Source organism: Heterodontus francisci, chromosome 6, assembly GCF_036365525.1.
Source record: "Heterodontus francisci isolate sHetFra1 chromosome 6, sHetFra1.hap1, whole genome shotgun sequence".
Lineage (NCBI taxonomy): Eukaryota > Metazoa > Chordata > Chondrichthyes > Heterodontiformes > Heterodontidae > Heterodontus > Heterodontus francisci.
Window position 1 is genome coordinate 114,028,191 of NC_090376.1, and position 20,390 is coordinate 114,048,580.

The window sequence follows — 20,390 nt, forward strand, 5'->3', positions numbered from 1 at the left end:
ATCTAAATCAGGGGACACAATCACTGACCAACGCAAGCAAATGGACTGCTGGGTTGAGCACTACCTATAACTGTACTCCAGGGAGAATGTTGTCACTGAGACCGCTCTCAATGCAGCCCAGCCTCTGCCAGTCATGGATGAGCTGGATGTACAGCCAACAAAATCGGAACTCAGTAATGACATTGATTCTCTAGCCAGCGGAAAAGCCCCTGGGAAGGAGGCATTTCCCCTGAAATAATCAAGAGTGCGAAGCCTGCTATACTCTCGGCACTCTATGAACTGCTTTGCCTGTGCTGGGATGAGGGAGCAGTATCACAGGACAAGCGCGAAGCCAATATCATCACCCTCTATAAAAACAAAGGTGACCGTGGTGACTGCAACAACTACCGTGGAATCACCCTGCTCAGCATAGTGGGGAAAGTCTTCGCTCGAGTCGCTTTAAACAGGCTTCAGAAGCTGGCGAGCGTGTCTACCCTGAGGCGCAGAGAGATTGACCATTGACATGCCGTTCTCCCTTCAACAGCTACTGGAGAAATGCTGCAAACAACAGATGCCCCTCTACGTTGTTTTCATTGATCTCACCAAAGCCTTTGACCTCGTCAGTAGACGTGGTCTCTTCAGACTACTAGAAAAGATTGGATGTCCACCAAAGCTACTAAGTATCATCACCTCATTCCATGACAATATGAAAGGCACAATTCAGCATAGCGGCGCCTCATCAGACCCCTTTCCTATCCTGAGTGGCGTGAAACAGGGCTGTGTTCTCGCACCTACACTGTTTGGGATTTTCTTCTCCCTGCGGCTGTCACATGCGTTCAAGTCTTTAGAAGAAGGAATTTTCCTCCACACAAGATCAGGTTGCAGGTTGTTCAACCTTGCCCATCTAAGAGCGAAGACCAAAGTACGGAAAGTCCTTAACAGGGAACTTCTCTTTGCTGATGATGCTGCATTAACATCTCACACAGAAGAGTGTCTGCAGAGACTCATTGATTGCGGCTGCCTGCAACGAATTTGGCCTAACCATCAGCCTCAAGAAAACGAACATCATGGGACAGGACATCAGAAATGCTCCATCCATCAATATTGGCGACCACGCTCTGGAAGTGGTTGAAGAGTTCACCTACCTAGGCTCAACTATTACCAGTAACCTGTCTCTAGATGCAGAAATCAACAAGCACATGGGTAAGGCTTCCACTGCTGTGTCCAGACTGGCCAAGAGAGTGTGGGAAAATCACGCACTGACACGGAACACAAAAATCCGCGTGTATCAAGCCTGTGTCCTCAGTACCTTGCTCTACGGCAGCGAGGCCTGGACAACGTATGTCAGCCAAGAGAAACGTCTCAATTCATTCCACCTTCGCTGCCTCCGGAGAATTCTTGTTTCTTGCTCAATCCTTTAATCTCATTGATTAAGGAGATACATTGTTGTCCCACCATTTAATTAAGGTCCTAGATGCCCCATTGCCCTCACCGTGTCTTATCACCTCACATTTCCAGCAAGTTACATTGCAAAAGTGTTTGAACCTGAAGGATACAAAACCCAGTCTTAAAATGGCCCACACCAGACTTCCTTTGTTCAAATGCATTTCATTATATCGGCCACATTTTGTTCCCCAATCTCAATTATAAGGAATACACCTTCTGTACATAAAATTACATATGTGGTTTTATTTTTCTGTTACTTGATCAATTTTTAAATGATTAAAAATTTACTTTAGTCATCCTTTCACCTCCTTCCATCTCTTCGTACCTCATAACAAAGTTATTGAGTGTAAGTAAAATTACTTTTAATGGGATCGAGCAGTTGCTCTAACTTTAAAGACTTTGGGGTAAGAGGTGTATCTTGCTGTTGGTAATATGTGTAGTCAGTGCCTTCAAAGGTTATTTTCAAAAAGAAACAAAAATGCTGCCAAAATGCAAATTAAAATGATCTGCCACTTTGCACATCTATCCCAATTTTGAATCTGAAAATATTATTGTGATGACTTTGATATCCTCTACCCTCGAGTGATTATTTGTGACAAAGCTGTTATAGCTTGTAAGCTTAGGTGATTGAGTTGCGTTGAGTTTTTAATTCAGAAGCATTCATCTGAACTGTGCAGTCTTTATTGTGCCAATATTCTCCGCTTTATTAAAAAAACAAATGTTATCACTGGTACTGATACATCTAGGAATCATATTGTCCTGTATTGCAACACTATGATGTAGTTACATGCTGAAGTATTACTTTGAAAAGAGAAATATTCTTAAATTTCTGGGTACTGCCTGTGCGGAGTTTGCAAGTTCTCCCTGTGACCACTTGGGTTTTTGCCAGGTGCTCCGGTTTCCTCCCACAGCCAAAGACTTGCAGGTTGATAGGTAAATTGGCCATTATAAATTGCCCCGAGTATAGGTAAGGGAATTGAGGGAAGGTGGGGATATGGTAGGAATATGGGATTAATGTAGGATTAGTATAAATGGGTGGTTGATGGTCGGCACAGACTTGGTGGGCCGAAGGGCCTGTTTCAGTGCTGTATCTCCAAATAAAAAAATTAATATTAGAGCTTCACGTATTGTAGCACGGAATTCTCTTAATAAAACAAAAATCTTGGCATTAAATTTCTTGCCATTGCCTGAATGACTAGATTTTTTTTGGTATATACAACTACATTTATAGATTAGCTGACAAGTTTGACACTGATCTAGATTTAGTTAGAAGCAGTGCAGTCCAATGGGATATATCTGGGAGAACACAATGCTGTGTGAGCAAAAATATACAATCAATAGAGGAAATAAAAGAATATTAAGAAAGCTAGGGACTGGAGTGACTGAATTTACTGTTTCATTTAATTGCTTGTATTTGCAACTTTTCCTCTGGTTTACTTGCACATCAGCTTTGTCTTGTGTGTCCAAAATATCCTCCCCAACTAAGCAGTCTGAAAATTCTGGTATCCTGCCAATTGGGTGTTGATTGTATTCAGATTGATTGTATTAATTGGGGACTCACCTGTCCTTGTGTGTATGTATAGAATAGGACTGAGGGCTTGCTGGTTGGAGGTGCAGGATATGCAGTGTGTGTCACTGTAAATAAAATATTTTAAGTGTATGAAGACTAGCCTCCTGTATTCTGTCCTTCACTGCCTGACTGCCAGAATTCTACAATGGTAGCAGAAAATGGTTGCCTACAGGTGGAGGTTGGAAACTACATAACTTTTTTCCAGACATAAAACTAAAATCCTAATGGTCATTGTGGAAAATGGCAAAAAGCAAGTTCTAATTGTCAGGGTGCAATTACACTCCAGTGTTCTCAAAGTACCATATGACCATGGTAAGAATTAAGTTGATATGTGGACACAGGTTTCCAAAAGGAAAACCAGGCATGACCTTGACATGTTGCTTCCTGCACAAAGTAAAATCACAAGTGAGGTGTTTTCTGAGATGGATGCCAGGTTAGCGATGGGGTTTGGACTCTCACTGACTCTCATTTTTGATTAAATCCATAAGAACGATGACCTGTTAAATGCCTGTGAAGCCTGATCAGAATTGGATAATTTTTCATAAAGCCAACAATCATTCCATGGAATGAGTTATCATGGACTTTTGTCAACCTTGTGTCCAATTTGTTAATGTTCAAATAAAAGCAAAATACTGCAGATGCTGGAAATCTGAAACAAAAACAAGAAATGCTGGAATCACTCAGCAGGTCTGGCAGCATCTGTGGAAAGAGAAGCAGAGTTAACGTTTCGGGTCAGTGACCCTTCTTCCGCTTCTCTTTCCACAGATGCTGCCAGACCTGCTGAGTGATTCCAGCATTTCTTGTTTTTGTTGATGTTCAAGTTGGGGATGCCTGGATCAGTACTAGTGCTGAAGTTGCTACATTGTTCTAAAGTGCTGTATGGATAGGCAGCTAGTTCTCGGAGAGGAGACTGCTGGATCAGATTCCTGGAGAAATATCATTCCCTTTAGCCTTCATGGAACAAATGTGGCATTCCGCTGTGATACAAAGAATAGAAGACTCAATGGTTGCCAGGTTTCAAAATATTCCAGATACTGGATGCAGGCATCGCTGCAACGGAAGGATTATCGACACCCAGAACGGTGACAAAAGCACGTATAGTAAATCCGGATTGGTACACTAATAATGGTTGAATTCCAGAAATGCCCAAGGAAATGTTAATAGATACTTTGGATGATCATTATGCGTTGAATTGCGAAAGGGCAGAGGCTTTGAAATGAGACACTAGAAAGATAGTTCTGAGTAAAAGTTGGGGACAGATGTGGAATTGGCTGAACAAGGAACCAGCTGGTATTTCTTAACGCAGTGATATTCGACTGGGATAAATACGGAATTCAATCCTCAAGAGCACCTTTGAGGCACCTACTGTTTGTAATCTGCACAACCTGGATTCAGAAATAACAACTTGCATACAAACTGAGAGTAGCTGTAGCTAGTTAATTAGGTAGTTAGTTTGTACTGGTTTCTGAGCTCTAGCAGAGCTGACACAGCATTGTTTTCAGCTTATAAATTCAGGGAACTCTCAGTGCTGCTGAAGGGCACAAAGTGTGAAGAAGGAAGTTTGTAAGTGAGGGCGTTTGGCAAGGAGGGGAACTATAAATTAAAATAAAGTTGATTGCACAGAGTGTAAAGTGGGAGTTTGGTGCATGAGGGAGGGGCTCTTTTCTTCTACCATTTTTCAGCCTCCAGTAGCTGCCTCTGTCTTCGGTACAGGGGAAGAAGCTGATTGGTGAGTAACTGGTGAGTTGTTCTACTCATTGTAATATGTTTTTCAAGTGACGGTATGGCAGGCCAGCTCGATCAAGTGGAATGTATGTCCTGCGGTGTGTGGGACGTCATGGACGCACCACGTGTCCTAGACGAACGCAACTGCAGGAAGCGTCACCGGCTGCAGAAGCTCAAGCTCTGGGTTTCGGAACTCGAGCGGCGGCTGGAGTCACTGTTTGGCATCTGCGAGGCGGAGGACTATGTGGATATCCTGTTTAGGGAGGTGGTCACATCACAGATTAGGCGCATGCAGGCAGAGAGGGAATGGGTGATCACCAGGCAGGCAGTGCAAGAGTTGCCTGAGTCTACCTTGCTTGCTAATTGGTTTTGCATTTTAGATGCTGGTGAGAGCGATGATTCCTCGGGAGTGCAGCCAAAACAAAGTCTGTGGCACCAAGGGTGACTCAGCTGCACAGGAGGGGAGGAAGAAGAGTGGAAGCGCAGTAGTGATAGGGGATTTGATAGTCAGGGGATCAGACAGGCTTTTCTGTGGCAGTAAACGTGACTCCAGGATGGTGTGTTGCCTTCCTGGTGCCAGGGTCAAGGATGTCACAGAGCGGCTGCAGGATATCCTTCTGGGGGACGGTGAACAGCATTAGTACCAATGATATAGGTAGGAAGAGGTCCTGAAAGCAGATTTTAGGGGGTTAGGAAGGAAATTAAAAAGCAGGACCTCTAAAGCAGTAATCTCAGGATTACTCCCACTGCGACATGCTAGTGAGCACAGGAATAGGAGGATTGAGCGATTGAACACTTGCTCGAGAATTGGTGTAGGAGGGAGGGAATCAGATTTCTGAGGCATTGGGACTGGTTCTGTGGCAGGTGGGACCTGTAGAAGATGGACGGGCTACACCTTAACAGAACCGGAACTAACATCCTCACAGGGAGATTTGCTAGTGCTGTTGGGAAGGGTTTAAACTAGCTGTTCAGGGGGATGAGAACCTGACGGGTAGCTCAAATTGAAAGGAAGTAAAGCTGGTAACAGGAGGTAGAAAAGTAGCAAGTGACATTTTTTTATTCATTCATGGGATGTGGGCGTCACTGGCCAGGCCAGCATTTATTGCCCATCCCTAATTGACCTTGAGAAGGTGGTGGTGAGCTGCCTTCTTGAACCGCTACAGTCCATTTGGGGTAGGTATACCCACAGTGCTGTTACGAAGGGAGTTCCAGGATTTTGACCCAACGACAGTGAAGGAACAGCGATATAGTTCCAAATCAGGATGGTGTGTGACTTGGAGGGGAACTTGCTGGTGGTGGTGTTCCCATGTATTTGCTGCCCTTGTCCTCCTTGTTGGTAGAGGTCGTAGGTTTGGAAGGTGCTGTCTAAGGAGCCTTGGTGCATTGCTGCAGTGCATCTTGTAGATGGTACATACTGCTGCCACTGTGCGTCGGTGTTGGAGGGAGTGAATGTTTATAGATGGGGTGCCAATCAAGCAGGCTGCTTTGTCTTGGATGGTGTTGAGCTTCTTGAGTGTTGTTGGAGCTGCACCCATCCAGGCAAGTGGAGAGTATTCCATCACACTCCTGACTTGTGCCTTGTAGATGGTGGACAGGCTTTGGGGAGTCAGGAGGTGAGTTACTCGCCTCAGGATTCCTAGCCTCTGACCTGCTCTTGTAGCCACGGTATTTATATGGCTACTCCAGTTCAGTTTCTGGTCAATGGTAGCCCCTAGGATGTTGATAGTGGGGGATTAGAAGGTAGACAAAACAAAGGTGAGCAGCAGCTAGTCTTAGAATGCAGAATAATGCCAAGACGACAAGGTTAAGGGCACTCTACCTGAATGCACGCAGCATTCGCAACAAGGTAGATGACTTAAAGGCCCAAATGGAGGTAAATGGGTATGATCTAATTGCCATAACAGAAACGTGGCTACAGGGTGACTAAGAATGGGAACTGAATATTCAAGGATATTCGACATTTAGGAAGGACAGGGAAAAAGGAAAAGGAGGTGGCGTTGCACTGATAAGAGATGGGATCAGTATGTTAGTAAGGGAGGATCTCAGATTTGAAGAACAAATGTGGAATCTGTTTCCATGGAGCTAAGAAACAGCATGGGGCAGCAAACATTGGTAGGAGTTGTTTAAAGGCCACCAAACAGTAGTAGTTGTGTGGGGCATGGTATTAATTAGGAGATTAGAGAAGCATGTGGCATGGATAATACAGTAATCATGGATTACTTCAATCTGCATATAGACTGGGTAAACCTTATGAGCACTAATGCTGTGGAGGACGAGTTTCTGGAGTGTGTATATTGAGGAACCGACTAGAGAACATGCTATTTTAGATCTAGCATTATGTAATGAGAAAGGGCTAATTAATCTTGTTGTAAAAGTACCTTTAGGGATGAGTGACCATAATGTGATAGAATTTTACATTATGTTTGAAAGTGAGGCAGTTCAATCTGAAGCCAGGGTATTAAATTTGGGCAAAGGAAATTATGAAGGTATGGGGGGCAAATTGGCTGAGGTGAATTGGGAAAATACGTTAAAAGGTATGACAGTACATGGGCAATGGACAGACATTTTAAGAACTGTTACATAGTTTACTACAACTATACATTCGTTCAAGGCACAAAAACGCCAAAAGTAAAGGCAGTCAACCATGCATAACAAAGGAAGTTAAGGATTGTATAAGGTGAAAAGAAAAGGCCTGTAAAGTTGCGAGAAATAGTAGTAAACCTGAGGATTGGGATGATTTTAGAATACAACAAAGGAGGATGAAGGATTTGATAAAGGGAGAATAGAATATGAACGTAAACTAACAAAAAAGCATAAAAATGGATTGTAAATGTTTCTTTTGGTCTGTAGAAAGGAAACGTTTGGCCAAGACGAATGTGGGTCCATTACAGGCAGAGTCAGGAGAATTTATCATGGGGAATAGAGAAATGGCAGAGAAGCTAAATGATTACTTTGTTTCTGTCTTCACTGAGGAAGATACAAGAAATCTCCCAGAATTCGAGATCCTAGGGATTAAGGAGAATGAGGAATTGAAGGAAATTAGTATTAGTAAGGACGTTGTATTGGAGAAATTAATGGGGCTGAAGGTTAATAAGTTCCCAGGACCTGATGTACTACATCCCAGAGTGTTGAAAGAGGTAGCTATGGAGATAGTGGATGCATTGGTGATCATCTTCCAAAATTCTATAGATTCTGGAGCGGTTCCTGCAGATTGGAAGGTAGTGAATGTCACTCCAATATTTAAGAAGGAAGGGGGAGAGAAAACAGGGAACTACAGACCTGTTAGCCTTACATCAGTCATTGGGGAAAATGCTGGAATCTATTCTAAAGGATGCGATAAATGGACAGTTGGATAATCTGGGCATAGTCAACATGGATTTATGAATGGGATATCATGTTTGACTAACCTATTGGAGTATTTTGAGGATGTTACTAACAGAATTAATAAAGAGGAGTCGGTGGATGTGGTATACTTGGATTTTCAGAAGGCTTTTGATAAAGTCCCACACAAGAGGTTGGTTAGCAAAATTAAAGCATATGGGATAGGAGGTAAAATACTGGCATGGATGAAGGATTGGTTAATGGGCAGAAAGAGAGTCATTCTCGCATTGGCAGGCTGTGACTAATGGGATATTGCAGGGATCAGCACTTGGGCCCCAGCTGTTCACAATGATTTGGATGTGGGGACCAAATGTAATTTTTCCAGGTTTGTGGATGACACAAAACTCAGTGGGAATGTGTGTTGTGAGGAAGCTGCAAAGTGGTTTCAAGTGGATTTGGATAGACTTCGTGAGTGGGCGCGAACCTGGCAGGTGGAATATAATGTGGAAAAATGTGAGGTTATCCACTTTGGTATGAGGAATAGATGTGCAGAGTATTTCTTAAATGGTAAGAGATTAGAAAGTGTAGATGTACAAAGGGACCTGGGTCTCCTTGTCAATCAGTCACTGAAAGCTAACCTGCAGGTGCAGCAAGCAATTAAGACGAATGGTATGTTAGCCTTTATCGCAAGAAGATTTGAGTACAGGAGTAGTGAAGTCTTGCTTCAATTGTATAGAACCATAGTTAGACCACACCTGGAGTACTGTGTGCAGTTTTGGTCCCCTTACCTTCGGAAGGATGTTATCACCATGGAGAGGGCACAATGAAGGTTCACCAGACTTGTTCCCGGGATGGCGGGACTGTCCTATGAAGAGAGATTGGGGAAACTGGGCCTGTATTCTCTGGAGTTTCGAGGTGATCCCATTGAAACCTACAAAATACTTAAAAGGGGTCGACAGGGTAAATGCAGGTAAGATGTTTCCCCTGGTTAGGGAGTCTAGCTCCATGGTAGACCATTTCAAAATACGGGGGAAGCCACTCAGGCCAGAGGTGGGGAGAAATTTCTTTATTCAGAAGGTTGTGAATCTTTGGAATTCACTACCCTAGAGGGCTGTGGAAGCTCAGTCATTGAATATGTTTAAAGCAGAGATTGGCAGATTTCTAAATACAAATGACATAAGGGGATATTAGGATAGTGTGGGGAAAAAAGACATTGAAGTGGATGATCAGCCACTCTATTCTTTCTGCCAACTGTCTGAGGCTGAACCAGTCCGTTGGCAACCTTGTTATCATCTGGATAGAGCCAAGTAGGTTCCTGCTTCATGATTCCCATGCCACTATCTCGGGGTGTCTGTTCATACAGCTCTGATCTGCTGAAGGATAGATCTCTGGCAGTGGAGGCACTCTGCAAGTCCCTTTCAACCGATGAGCCTTGAGCCACCTTTGCAGCACTTTGCCATTTCATGGATGATTCTGTTGGTGTCACGGAGGTTGTTTGGGCTTCTATACAAGCACTGCCATTCAATGCAAGTTATTTGGCGTTCCATGGAAGCTGTTATGACTTTACTGGAAGCTACTATCTATCGTCGGATGCTGCATGTTTTCAGTCTATACAGGTCACCATCTGGAATGGACCAGCCTCTCCACGCTGGAAAGGATGGGTTCTCGTCTTTGTATTGAGCCAGGGGCCAAGCTGGATGTGTTCCCCTCTGTTCCCATAGCCACAATCCATAAGGCTGTCGATTGCACCAAACATTTGTTTTGTTGAACCACCTCAGCCTTTTTCTGAAGCTTGGTCCTGTGAGCTCCTCATCTGATTGCTTTACAGCAGAATCAGTATATGACATAGAAACATAGAAAATAGGAGCAGGAGTAGGCCATTCGGCCCTTCGAGCCTGCTCTGCCATTTAATATGATCATGGCTGATCATCCAAACTCAGTAATCTGTTCTTGCTTTCTCCCCATATCCCTTGATCCCATTAGCCCTAAGAACAATATCTAACTCTTTCTTGAATATATTTAATGATTTGGCCTCAACTGCTTTTTGTGGTAGAGAATTCCACAGGTTCACCACTCTCTAGGTGAAGAAATCTCCCCTCATCTCAGTCCTAAATTGCTTACCCCTTATCCTTAGACTGTGACCCCTGGTCCTGGACTCCCCCACCATCGGGAATATCCTTCCTGCATCTAGTCTGTCCAGTCCTGTTAGAATTTTGTAGGTTTCTATGAGATCCCCTCTTATTCTTCTAAACTCTAGCGAATACAAGCCTAATCAATCCAATCTCTCTTCATATGTCAGTCCTGCCATCCCAGGAATCAGTTTGGTGAACCTTCGCTGCACTCCCTCCATAGCAAGAAATTCCTTCCTCAGATAAGGAGACCAAAACTTCACACAATACTCCAGATGTGGTCTCACGGAGGCTTTGTATAATTGTAGCAAGACATCCTTGCTCCTGTACTTGAATCCTTTCGCTATGAAGGCCAACATACCATTTGCCTTCTTAACTGCCTGCTGCACCTGCATGTTTACTTTCAGCGACTGGTGTACAAGCACACCCAGGTCTCGCTGCACATCGCCCCACCCCCCCACCCTTCCCAATCTATCACCGTTCAGATAATCTGCCTTTCTGTTCTTGCCACCAAACTGGATAACCTCACATTTATCCACATTATACTGCATCTGCCATGTATTTGCCCACTCACTCAACTTGTCCAAATTACACTGGAGCTTCTCTGCATCCTCCTCACAGCTCACACTCCCACCCAGCTTTGTGTCGTCTGCCAACTCGGATATATTACATTGAATTCCCTCATCTATATCATTAATATATATTGTGAATAGCTGGGGTCTTAGCACTGATCCCTGCAGTACCCCACAAGTCACTGCCTGCCACTCGGAAAAAGACCCGTTTATTCCTGCCCTTTGTTTCCTGTCTGTCAACCAATTCTCTATCCATGTCTGTACCTTACCCCCAATCCCATGTGCTTCAATTTTGCACGCTGAGCTCTTATGTGGGACCTTATCGAAAGCCTTCTGAAAGTCCAGATACACCACATCCACTGGTGTTCCCTTATCTATTCTACTAGTTACATCGTCAAAAAATTCCAGTAGATTTGTCAACAATTCCGGTAGATTTGTCCCTGCATGACCCTGCACCCCATCTGACATGGCAGCACCTGTGGTGTCCCTTCCACTCTGCTGTCCACAGTGAGAATCCTTGTTCCACCCCAGCCTCTAAGTTATGTGTGGTGCCAGTCTCAGAGCTGGTGCCCATGGCAGTGGTAATGATTAGTGCAATACCACCTTCCACTCTCTCCTCCTCCTTCCTCTCGGGTGGCGAGGGGGCGGTGGGGGTGCAAGGTGGCTCTTCCTGCTCTTACAATTCCTTAGGGAGGACAGGTGCCTCCTGTTCGGATGATCAAACTAGAAAGATAAAGGTTAGGGTGCTACTACAGGAGGATGTGTTTGAGACTATATGGAGTTGGTGAGTGAGGATAGATTTGGGATTAGGGATCAGGAAATGTTGGGAATAGGTAAGGATGCTGGAGTGTCCACATAACTCTAAGCAAGATATCACCTGCTGTGCCTGTGGTCACGGCATCAGTTCCAGCACTGTCTCCTCGAGGGGAATGATCTCAAGCAGTCATGCTTCCCATCCCCAGATCATAACCTGTTGTGTGCTAAACTGTGCTGGGAGGGATTTGTGATTGTGAATGAGTTGGCAGGTATGCTTGTGTATATGTGATGCCTCTTATGGTTGAAGAGCTGTGAGATGTGTCTTGATGTGTGAGTAGTGCCAGTAAAGGATGCAATAATGTGGGGTGTGTGAATATTAGAGTGTAGCTAGATGGTGGATGAAGTGTGTTGAGGTTGTGGTGCTGCTGGTGGTGCAGTTATTGAGAAGTGTGTTTGTGAGATGGGATGTCATCTTGAACACTCTGGTCAAATCATTAAATCTTTCGTGGCTCCTTCCTGGCTATGACCACTTCAGCGATCACTGCCCATATCCGCTGCATTATTTGTCTCTGTGACCTCCTTCTCCCCTGCTGGTGCAGGACATCTCCTCCCCTTTCCCACATCTCCCCCACCCTCCCTTCAACCCCATCTGCACCCCTCCCTTCAACCCCATCTGCACCCCTCCCTTCACCTTTTCCCCAAAATGACCTCCATAATGTTCCACATAAAAACACTAGGCTAGTGTTGTCCAGTACATTAGTCACGTGGTGAATTCAGATGTAGCTAGTTGTTCTGCTTATGAAATAAAAATGAGCAATTACCAGTTATTAGGTATGTGATCTCTACTCATATTCACATGGTATAATGCAGGTGTACTTCAACTTTTTTGTGCATTTATTGGTAAAATGACAGGATGAAATGTAGTTTGTGTAAATGTCCATTGATTGTTGAGTGCTTTACTTCCTTGTTTGGCAAATATGTATTGTGTAAAGCATTTAATACTAAAATTCTTGCACATGGCTCCAGTGGTGTTACAGTAGCCACACCTGTGGACAGCACTTGCTCAAGGCCAACTATCGGGATGATGTGTTAGATTTTTTTTCAAAAAATATATATGTTAGTTTGAGGCCTTCGTTGCAGCTTTGTTTTATTCTGTTGGGTTCCCTGGCAAGATTTCTTGTCCCAACTTACAAAAGACCGTCTCAGCCATCAAAGGAACACAGTGCTGTCGCTAAAGAAAGTTACTCAACAAATATAGAAATATATAGAACTCTTATAGGGAGGGACATAAGTCTAATAATATAAATCTAATAATCTAACCCTAACCCTAATAAAGCCCCTAAGATTCAGTGACTCCAGTTTGAAATCCTGAGTTGCATACGAAGATATGAATTAGGAGCAAGAGTAGGCTATTTGGCCCCTCGCACCTGCTCCACCATTCAATAAGATTATGGCTGATCTGAGTTAAACTATTTTTTACTTTTTTTTCTTTCTGTCTCTCGTATCTCCTTTGCCGTGATCCATTTAACAGTCACAATAGTGGGCAGGTGAAATGTTTCCAAATCCTTGCTGATGCTACAAACCACCACGAATAAATTTGGCTCACTTGCCCTCTAGTTTTTCCTTTCCTTGATGATTCTATCGAAGAGGTTACTCCGTGTGGAAACTAGGGACACAATGAAGTGTTCCGTGTTGTAACTTGAACTAAGAAATTATCACAGTGGTGGTTCAGGCTCTATTCCCATTTATTCTATTTGTAATCACATCATGAAGTAGTTTGCAAAAGTAAATGCATGTTTCCTGTGACCTGAAACTGTAGAAACCCAGATTGAATGTTAGAGACCACTCAATGATGGCTACAGCCAAGTCTAATCCTTCTTTCATGGAAGGGCCATACACTCAGCTTTCTATGATGGATCAATTGATGCTGTTTGATTTTGTTTCCTCTAGCCTGACCTCCACTCTGAAGACATTTCCAATTATAGAGACCAAATCTTGTTCTGGTCAAGATCAGCAAACTGAGCAGAGACCAGAAATTGAATGTCAAATCTTTCTGATCTTTGAGACTCGAGATCAAACTGCAGTGCCTTTCTTCATTGAGCCATTAGGTTTTCTTTTTAAGGATGTGTATGGAAGAGAACTTTTGCTATCAAATTTTATACTTTATTTTTCTTAATAGGTACCTTGGCTGGACCAGTTGTTGTTGATCGGAAGGTATCTGCAGTTTTGGACAAAAATGTCACCTTAAAATGTTTGGTTACGGTGAAAGAAACTGTAACTCAGATTTCCTGGGAGAAGCAAGAGCATGGGACCTCAGATACTGTTGCAGTGTTTCATCCCAGTTACGGAATCTCAATCCAAGGGAACTATCTAGGAAGAGCTGTATTCACAAACCCATCTTTAAAAGATGCAACAATTCTTATCACCAAAATTGGGTTTTCAGATTCTGGAAACTACATCTGCAAGGTGGTCACTTTCCCATTGGGAAATTACCAAGAAACAAGTACTGTGACTGTGATCGGTATGTATATATAACACATTAAAATCTTGTACAAATAGAAATTAAAAGATTTGTTATGAATTTTGTCCTGTTTATCCTATCTATTAACACTGATTCGCCACTGAAGACTTTCAAACAAAATGGCATCTAAAATCATTACAGCAAAATCTTGATTTTCCAATTAGCAATACAAATACTAGGTAGTATTTGAGATTTACACCACTTGATTGGTTAAGGTTGGTGAGTTATTTACATGGAATGCAAGACTGAACAGTATGTATTTTGAACTTCCAGATATACTAACAATATATCCTTCTGTTCTTTCTCCCTCATGTGCTCATCTAGCTTCCTTCAATGTATCTATGCTGTTTTCTTCAACTACTCTAAGTTCCACATTCTAACCACTCTTATAGTAAATACATTTCTCCTGAATTCTCAATTGGATTTATTAGTGACTGTCTTCTATTTAAGGCCCTAGTTTTGAACACTTCCATACGCGGAAACATCTTGACTGTCTGCCCAGTCAGTTAATTTTAAAGACCTTTATTAGTTCACCCCTCAGCCTTCTCATTTCTAGAGAAAAGAGCCTGAGTCTGTTCAATCTTCACAGCTGGAGAAGAACTGGGAGGTGGAGGATCCAGCTATCGTAGTCCACGTAGGAACCAACGACATGGGGAGAACTAAGAATGAGGTTCTGTGGAAGAACTTTGAGGAATTGGATTCTAAATTGATAGGCAGGACCTCAAGGGTAATAATCTCTGGATTACTACCTGAGCCACATGTCGATTGGCATAGGGTCAAGCAGATTAGAGAATTCAACACATGGCTTGAAGAGTGGTGTGGGAAGAAGGGGTTTTGATTCATGGTGCACTAGTACAGGTACTGGGGAAAGAGGGAGTTGTTCTGTTGGGATGGGCTCCACTTAAACTGGGCTTGGATCAAATTCCTGGAAAATCATATAACAAGGGCTGTGGAATCTGGCTTTAAAATAACCAGGGTAGTGGGGTCAGGTGAAGGGAAATTTAGAAGTCGAAAGCAAGAGATCAAGGCAACAGCAGTGTAGCCATTTGGGTAAAGTCAAGCAGATGGGCAGAGAATTTTACTGTTAATAGTGCATCAGTTAATAAGGTCCATGCAAAGAATAGTAGTTAAAAAAAATAAATAAAATTATCTGAATGGACAAAGCATTTGTACTAAGATAGACGAACTAGCGCCATAAATAGACATAAATGGTTTAGATCTACTCGCCATTACAGAGATATGTAGTTACATGATGACCAAGGTTGGGAAATAAATATTCCTGAGGACTACAACATTTCAAAAAGGCAGGCAGAATGGAAAGGAGGCAGAGTATCCCTGATAAACAAGACATAAGGGTAACAGTAAGAAAGGATCTTGGCCCAGAAGAGAAGCTGCTCAACGAAGTAGGATGAGAATGAGTGGAGATTAGAAATAACAAAAGGAAATTGAATGGGAAATCAACTTGCAGGACTATGGGGATAGAGTAGGGGAATGGGACTGACTGGATTGCTGTACAGAGGGCCGGCATGGACTCAATGGCTGAATGACCTCCTTTTGTGCCATTGTGACTCTATAACAAGGGTCAGAAAAAGTTGGTGGGAATAGTTTATAGGCCCCCTAACAGTAGTTGTACCGTTAGACAGAATATTAAGCAAAAAATAATTGGAACTTGTAACAAAGGCAATGTAATAATTATGGGGGACTTCGATTTGTCCACACTATAGGAAAATTAAATTGGCAAAGGCAGTCTGGAAGAGGAGTTTGTAGAATGCTTTTGCGACAGTTTTCTGGAACAATATGTGGTGGAGCCAACTAAAACTGTTTTAGATCTATTAATGTGTAATGAGACAGGGCTAATTAGTAATCTTGTAGTACAAGATCCCCTGGGGAAAAAATGATTCTAATGCAATTGAAGTCCATATTAAGTTTGAGAGTGGCATACTTGAGTTCAAAACAAGAATCTTGTACTTAAAACTAGTTACAAACGTTTGAGGGGAGAGCTGGCTGTGGTTGATTGCTAAATAGATTAAAATTTACAGCAGTAAATAAACAGCGGGAAATATTTAAAGAAACAATTCAAAACATTCAACAAAAATTAGATTAAATTAAGAGGCTTATAATATTGCAAAGAATAATAGTAAGCTTGAGGATTGGGAGAGTTTTAGAAACCAGCAAAATGGCGATGAAAAAGTTGATGAGGGAAAAAATAAAATGAGAGTAAACTAGCCAGGAATATAAAAACAGATTGTAAAACTTTTACAAGTATATAAAAGGAGGAGAATAGATAAAGTAAATGTTGTAACACTGAGGCAGGGACAGGAGAAATTATCATGGGGAATGAGGAAATGGCAGAAACATTGAACAAATATTTTGTGTCTGCCTTCCATCCTCCTCCAATGCCTCTACGCTGTCATCCAGCTGGGTGGGTCTGCTCTTACCTGGTTCAATTCTGATCAGTCTAATTGGAACCAGAGAATCACTTGCAATAGCTTCTCTTCCTGCTTTCCCACACTGTTAACTCTGGTGTCCCCCAAGGATCTATCCCTGGCCTTCTCCTATTTCTCACCTACATGCTCCCCCTCAATGACATCATCCGAAAGCACTCCATTAGTTTTCACATGCATGTGGACAAGACCCAGCTCTACGTCACCACTACATCTCTCAATTTATCAACAGTGGAGGAATTATCAGACTGCTTATCTGACATCCAGTACTGGATGAGCAGAAATTTTCTCCAATTAAATATTGGGAAGACTGAAGCCATTGTTTTTGGTCCCTGCTCCAAACGACATTCCTCTCCCTACCAGCAGTCTGAGATTAAGCCAGTCTGTTCACAACCTTGGTGTCACACTTGTCCCAGAGATGAGCTTCCGACCTCATTTTTGCCATCACCAATCTGCATAACATCGCCCAACGTTGCCCCTGTCTGAGCTCATCTTCTGAAACCCTCATTCATTCCTTCATTGCCTTTAAACTTGATTATTCCAACACACTCCTGGTTGGTGTCTCACATTCGACCCTCTAAACTTGAGGTCATCCAAAACTCTGATACCTGTGTCTTAACTGTCACCAAGTCCTGTTCATCTATCACCCCTGTGCTCGCTGACCTACATTGTCTCCCTGTTAAGCAATGGCCTAAGGAAGTCTTTCTGCAATTGTATAGGGATTTGGTAAGACCTCACCCAGAGTACTGTGCATAGTTTTGTTTTCCATAGCTAAGGAAGGCTATACTTGCATTGGAGGCAGTACACTGAAGGTTCACTAGATTGGTTCTTGGGGTGAGTGGATTGTCCTGTGATGGCATGCGAAGCAATTTGAGCCTGTACACTCTGGGGTTTAGAAGAAAGAGAGATGATCTCATTGAAACATACAAGATTCTGAAGGGGCTTGACAGGTTAGACACGTTATTTCCCCTGGCTGAGAAATCTAGAACACAGGGAACAGTCTCAGGATAAGGGACGAGTCATGTAGGACTGAGATGAGGAGAAATTTCTTCATTGAGGGTTGTGAATCTTTGGAATTCTTGACCCCAGAAAGTTATGGATACTCCATCATTGAGTATATTCAAGGCTGAGAAACAGATTTTTGGTGTCTCAGGGAATTGAGGGATATGGGGATCAGGCAACAAAGTGCGTTGAGGCAGAAAATCGACCATGATCTTATTGAATGGTGGAGCAGGTTCGAGGGACCATGTGGTCTACTCCTGCTCCTATTCCTTATGTTTTTTCCCCCTGATAGTTGTAACATCTCAGTTATGATATCATCCTTGTAAATCTTTTTCGCATCTTCTTCAGTGCCTCTGTATCCTTTTGTACTGTCTGGTCTAACCAAGGTTCTGTATGAGGTTAACATAACATCTTTGCTTTTCAATTCTATTCATCTTGAAATAAACCACAGAGCTTTGTTTTGAATTTAAAATTATCTTGATAACCTGCATTGCTACTCTCTATGAACCTGTGCCCCTGGACCCTTTGCTCCTGTACCTCATAAGACTCTTATTTTCCAAGGAGTATGGAGCCTTCTTATTCCTCCTCCCAAAATGGAGCACCTCATACTGCCCAAATTGAAGTTCATTTGTCATTTACAAATCCATTCTGCAAGTTTATTACCATCTTGCAGTTTGCTGTGGTCTTCCTCAGTATTAACTATACCCACCAATTTGATGTCAGCTGCAATTTTGAAATTGTAACTCCAATTCTCAAGCCCAAATTATTGAAGTAAATGATAAATAAGTGATCCCAGCATCAACCCCTATAGAACACCATCTTCCACCAGTCTGAGTAACCATCTTTTAACTCCTACTTTCTGTTTATATAGCCAGTTTGCAATCCATTGTATTGCTGTTCCCTAACTCCACAGACTGATCTTAGGCATGAGTCCACAATGCCTTATCAAAGGCCTTTTGAAAATCGAAGTATGATATATCCACTGCATTACCCGTATCTACTTTTCCTGTTACTATTTCAAAAAATTCAATAAGGTTGGTCAAGCATGACCTTCCCTTTTGAAATCTGTGCTAACTATTCTTTCTTGTAGTTTCAGATTCTTGGTGCTTTTCTATTTCATCTGTGAGTAATAATTCCATTATCTTTCTTGCCACCGCATTAAGCTAACTGATCTCTAGTTCCTTGGACTTGTTCTATCTCCTTTTTGATGTATCAGAATAACATTAACTGTCCATCAGTTCTCTGGTACAATTTTTTTTTTAATTTTTGTATATTTATTTCAGTGGAGGCAATCCAAGTGAGTCAGGGTTTTCTCATTTCTTTGTTTATCAATTATCTCTTCCCTTTCTATCCTAGATGTGTGTATCTTTTTTTGATCTTTTCTAATGTCATACCCGCCCTATTTGTCTCTTTGGTAAATATTGAGGCAAATTAATTATTCAATATTTCTGCTTTTGCACTGTCATTACCTGTGAGTTTATCTTGGCTGCACCATCCCTATTCTGATTTTCTTTTTGTTATTTGTGTGTAGGAAAATACTTTATTGCTTTTTATAATCATTTGTATAGGCAGGTCAATAGATTAGGCTGATAGGTTTTGTCTGAAACTAATTTAGAGGAATGTGATGTACATTTTGGGAGCAAGAGTAATGAGTGGAATGCACATTAAATGATAAAACCTTAAAAGGATTATATGGAGACAAGTTTTGATAGCCTAATTTCTGAGAGGAGGGGCCTAAATGGATAAAGTTGAGAAACAAAGAATGGGATCCTTGATATTAAAAACAGGGGCAAAGAGGCAATGCCAAACATTTACAATTAACTGATTAGCAGCAGTTAAAATATTGTACCCTTGTGTGCATGTGTGTGTGTGTTCTCTGTGAGTCAAAAGGCACAAAGTGATATTACACTTTAATTACTACTTAACTCCATAAGATTTAATTTTATATTTAACTCCGAGCTCTTTTTCCTCAAGAAACCAGGCTAAAACCATGGCTTTTATGCACAATTTAGAAATGCTTTAACTGCAATAAATCTTCTAAATTCCCAAAATGCATAAAGACAGTAGGAAGGAACTTAAGCAAGGAGTCAGGAGGGCTAAAAGGGGTCATGAAAAGTCATTGGCAAACAGGATTAAGGAAAATCCCGAGGCTTTTTATATGTATATAAAGAGCAAGAGAGTAACTAGGGAAAGGGTTGGCCCACTCAAGGACAGAGAAGGGAATCTATGTGTGGACGAGGTACTAAATGAGTACTTTGCGTCAGTATTCACCAAAGAGAAGGACTTGGTGGAAGATGAGCCTAGGGAAGGGAGTGTAGATAGTCTCAGTCATCTCATTATCGAAAAGGAGGAGGTGTTGGGTGTCTTGCAAAGCATTAAGGTAGATAAGTCCCCAGAGCCTGATGGGATCTACCCCAGAATACTGAGGGAGGCAAGGGAGGAAATTGCTGGGGCCTTGACAGAAATCTTTGCATCCTCATTGGCTACAGGTGAGGTCCCAGAGGACTGGAGAATAGCCAATGTTGTTCCTTTGTTTAAGAAGGGTAGCAAAGATAATCCAGGAAATTATAGGCCGGTGAGCTTTACGTCAGTGGTAGGGAAATTATTAGAGAGGATTCTTCGGGACAGGATTTACTCCCATTTGGAAACAAACAAACTTATTAGCGAGAGGCAGCATGGTTTTGTGAAGGGGAGGTCGTGTCTCACTAATTTGATTGAGTTTTTTGAGGAAGTGACAAAGATGATTGATGAAGGCAGGGCAGTGGATGTTGTCTATATGGACTTCAGTAAAGCCTTTGACAAGGTCCCTCATGGCAGACTGGTATAAAAGGTGAAGTCACATGGGATCAGAGGTGAGCTGGCAAGATGGATACAGAACTGGCTCAGTCAAAGAAGACAGAGGGTAGCAGTGGAAGGGTGTTTTTC

General features: G+C 42.3%; 1 protein-coding gene across 3 annotated transcripts in view; it reads left to right on the forward strand.

Moving 5' to 3' along the window:
- nectin3b (nectin cell adhesion molecule 3b) overlaps window positions 1-20,390 on the forward strand; it is a 272,830-nt gene that overhangs the window by 151,231 nt on the left and 101,209 nt on the right. For all 3 annotated transcript variants that reach the window (XM_068034141.1, XM_068034142.1, XM_068034140.1), the window contains exon 2: window positions 13,678-14,019. In XM_068034141.1, coding sequence (XP_067890242.1) covers window positions 13,678-14,019 — 342 coding nt within the window. The remainder of the gene's footprint in view (window positions 1-13,677; window positions 14,020-20,390) is intronic.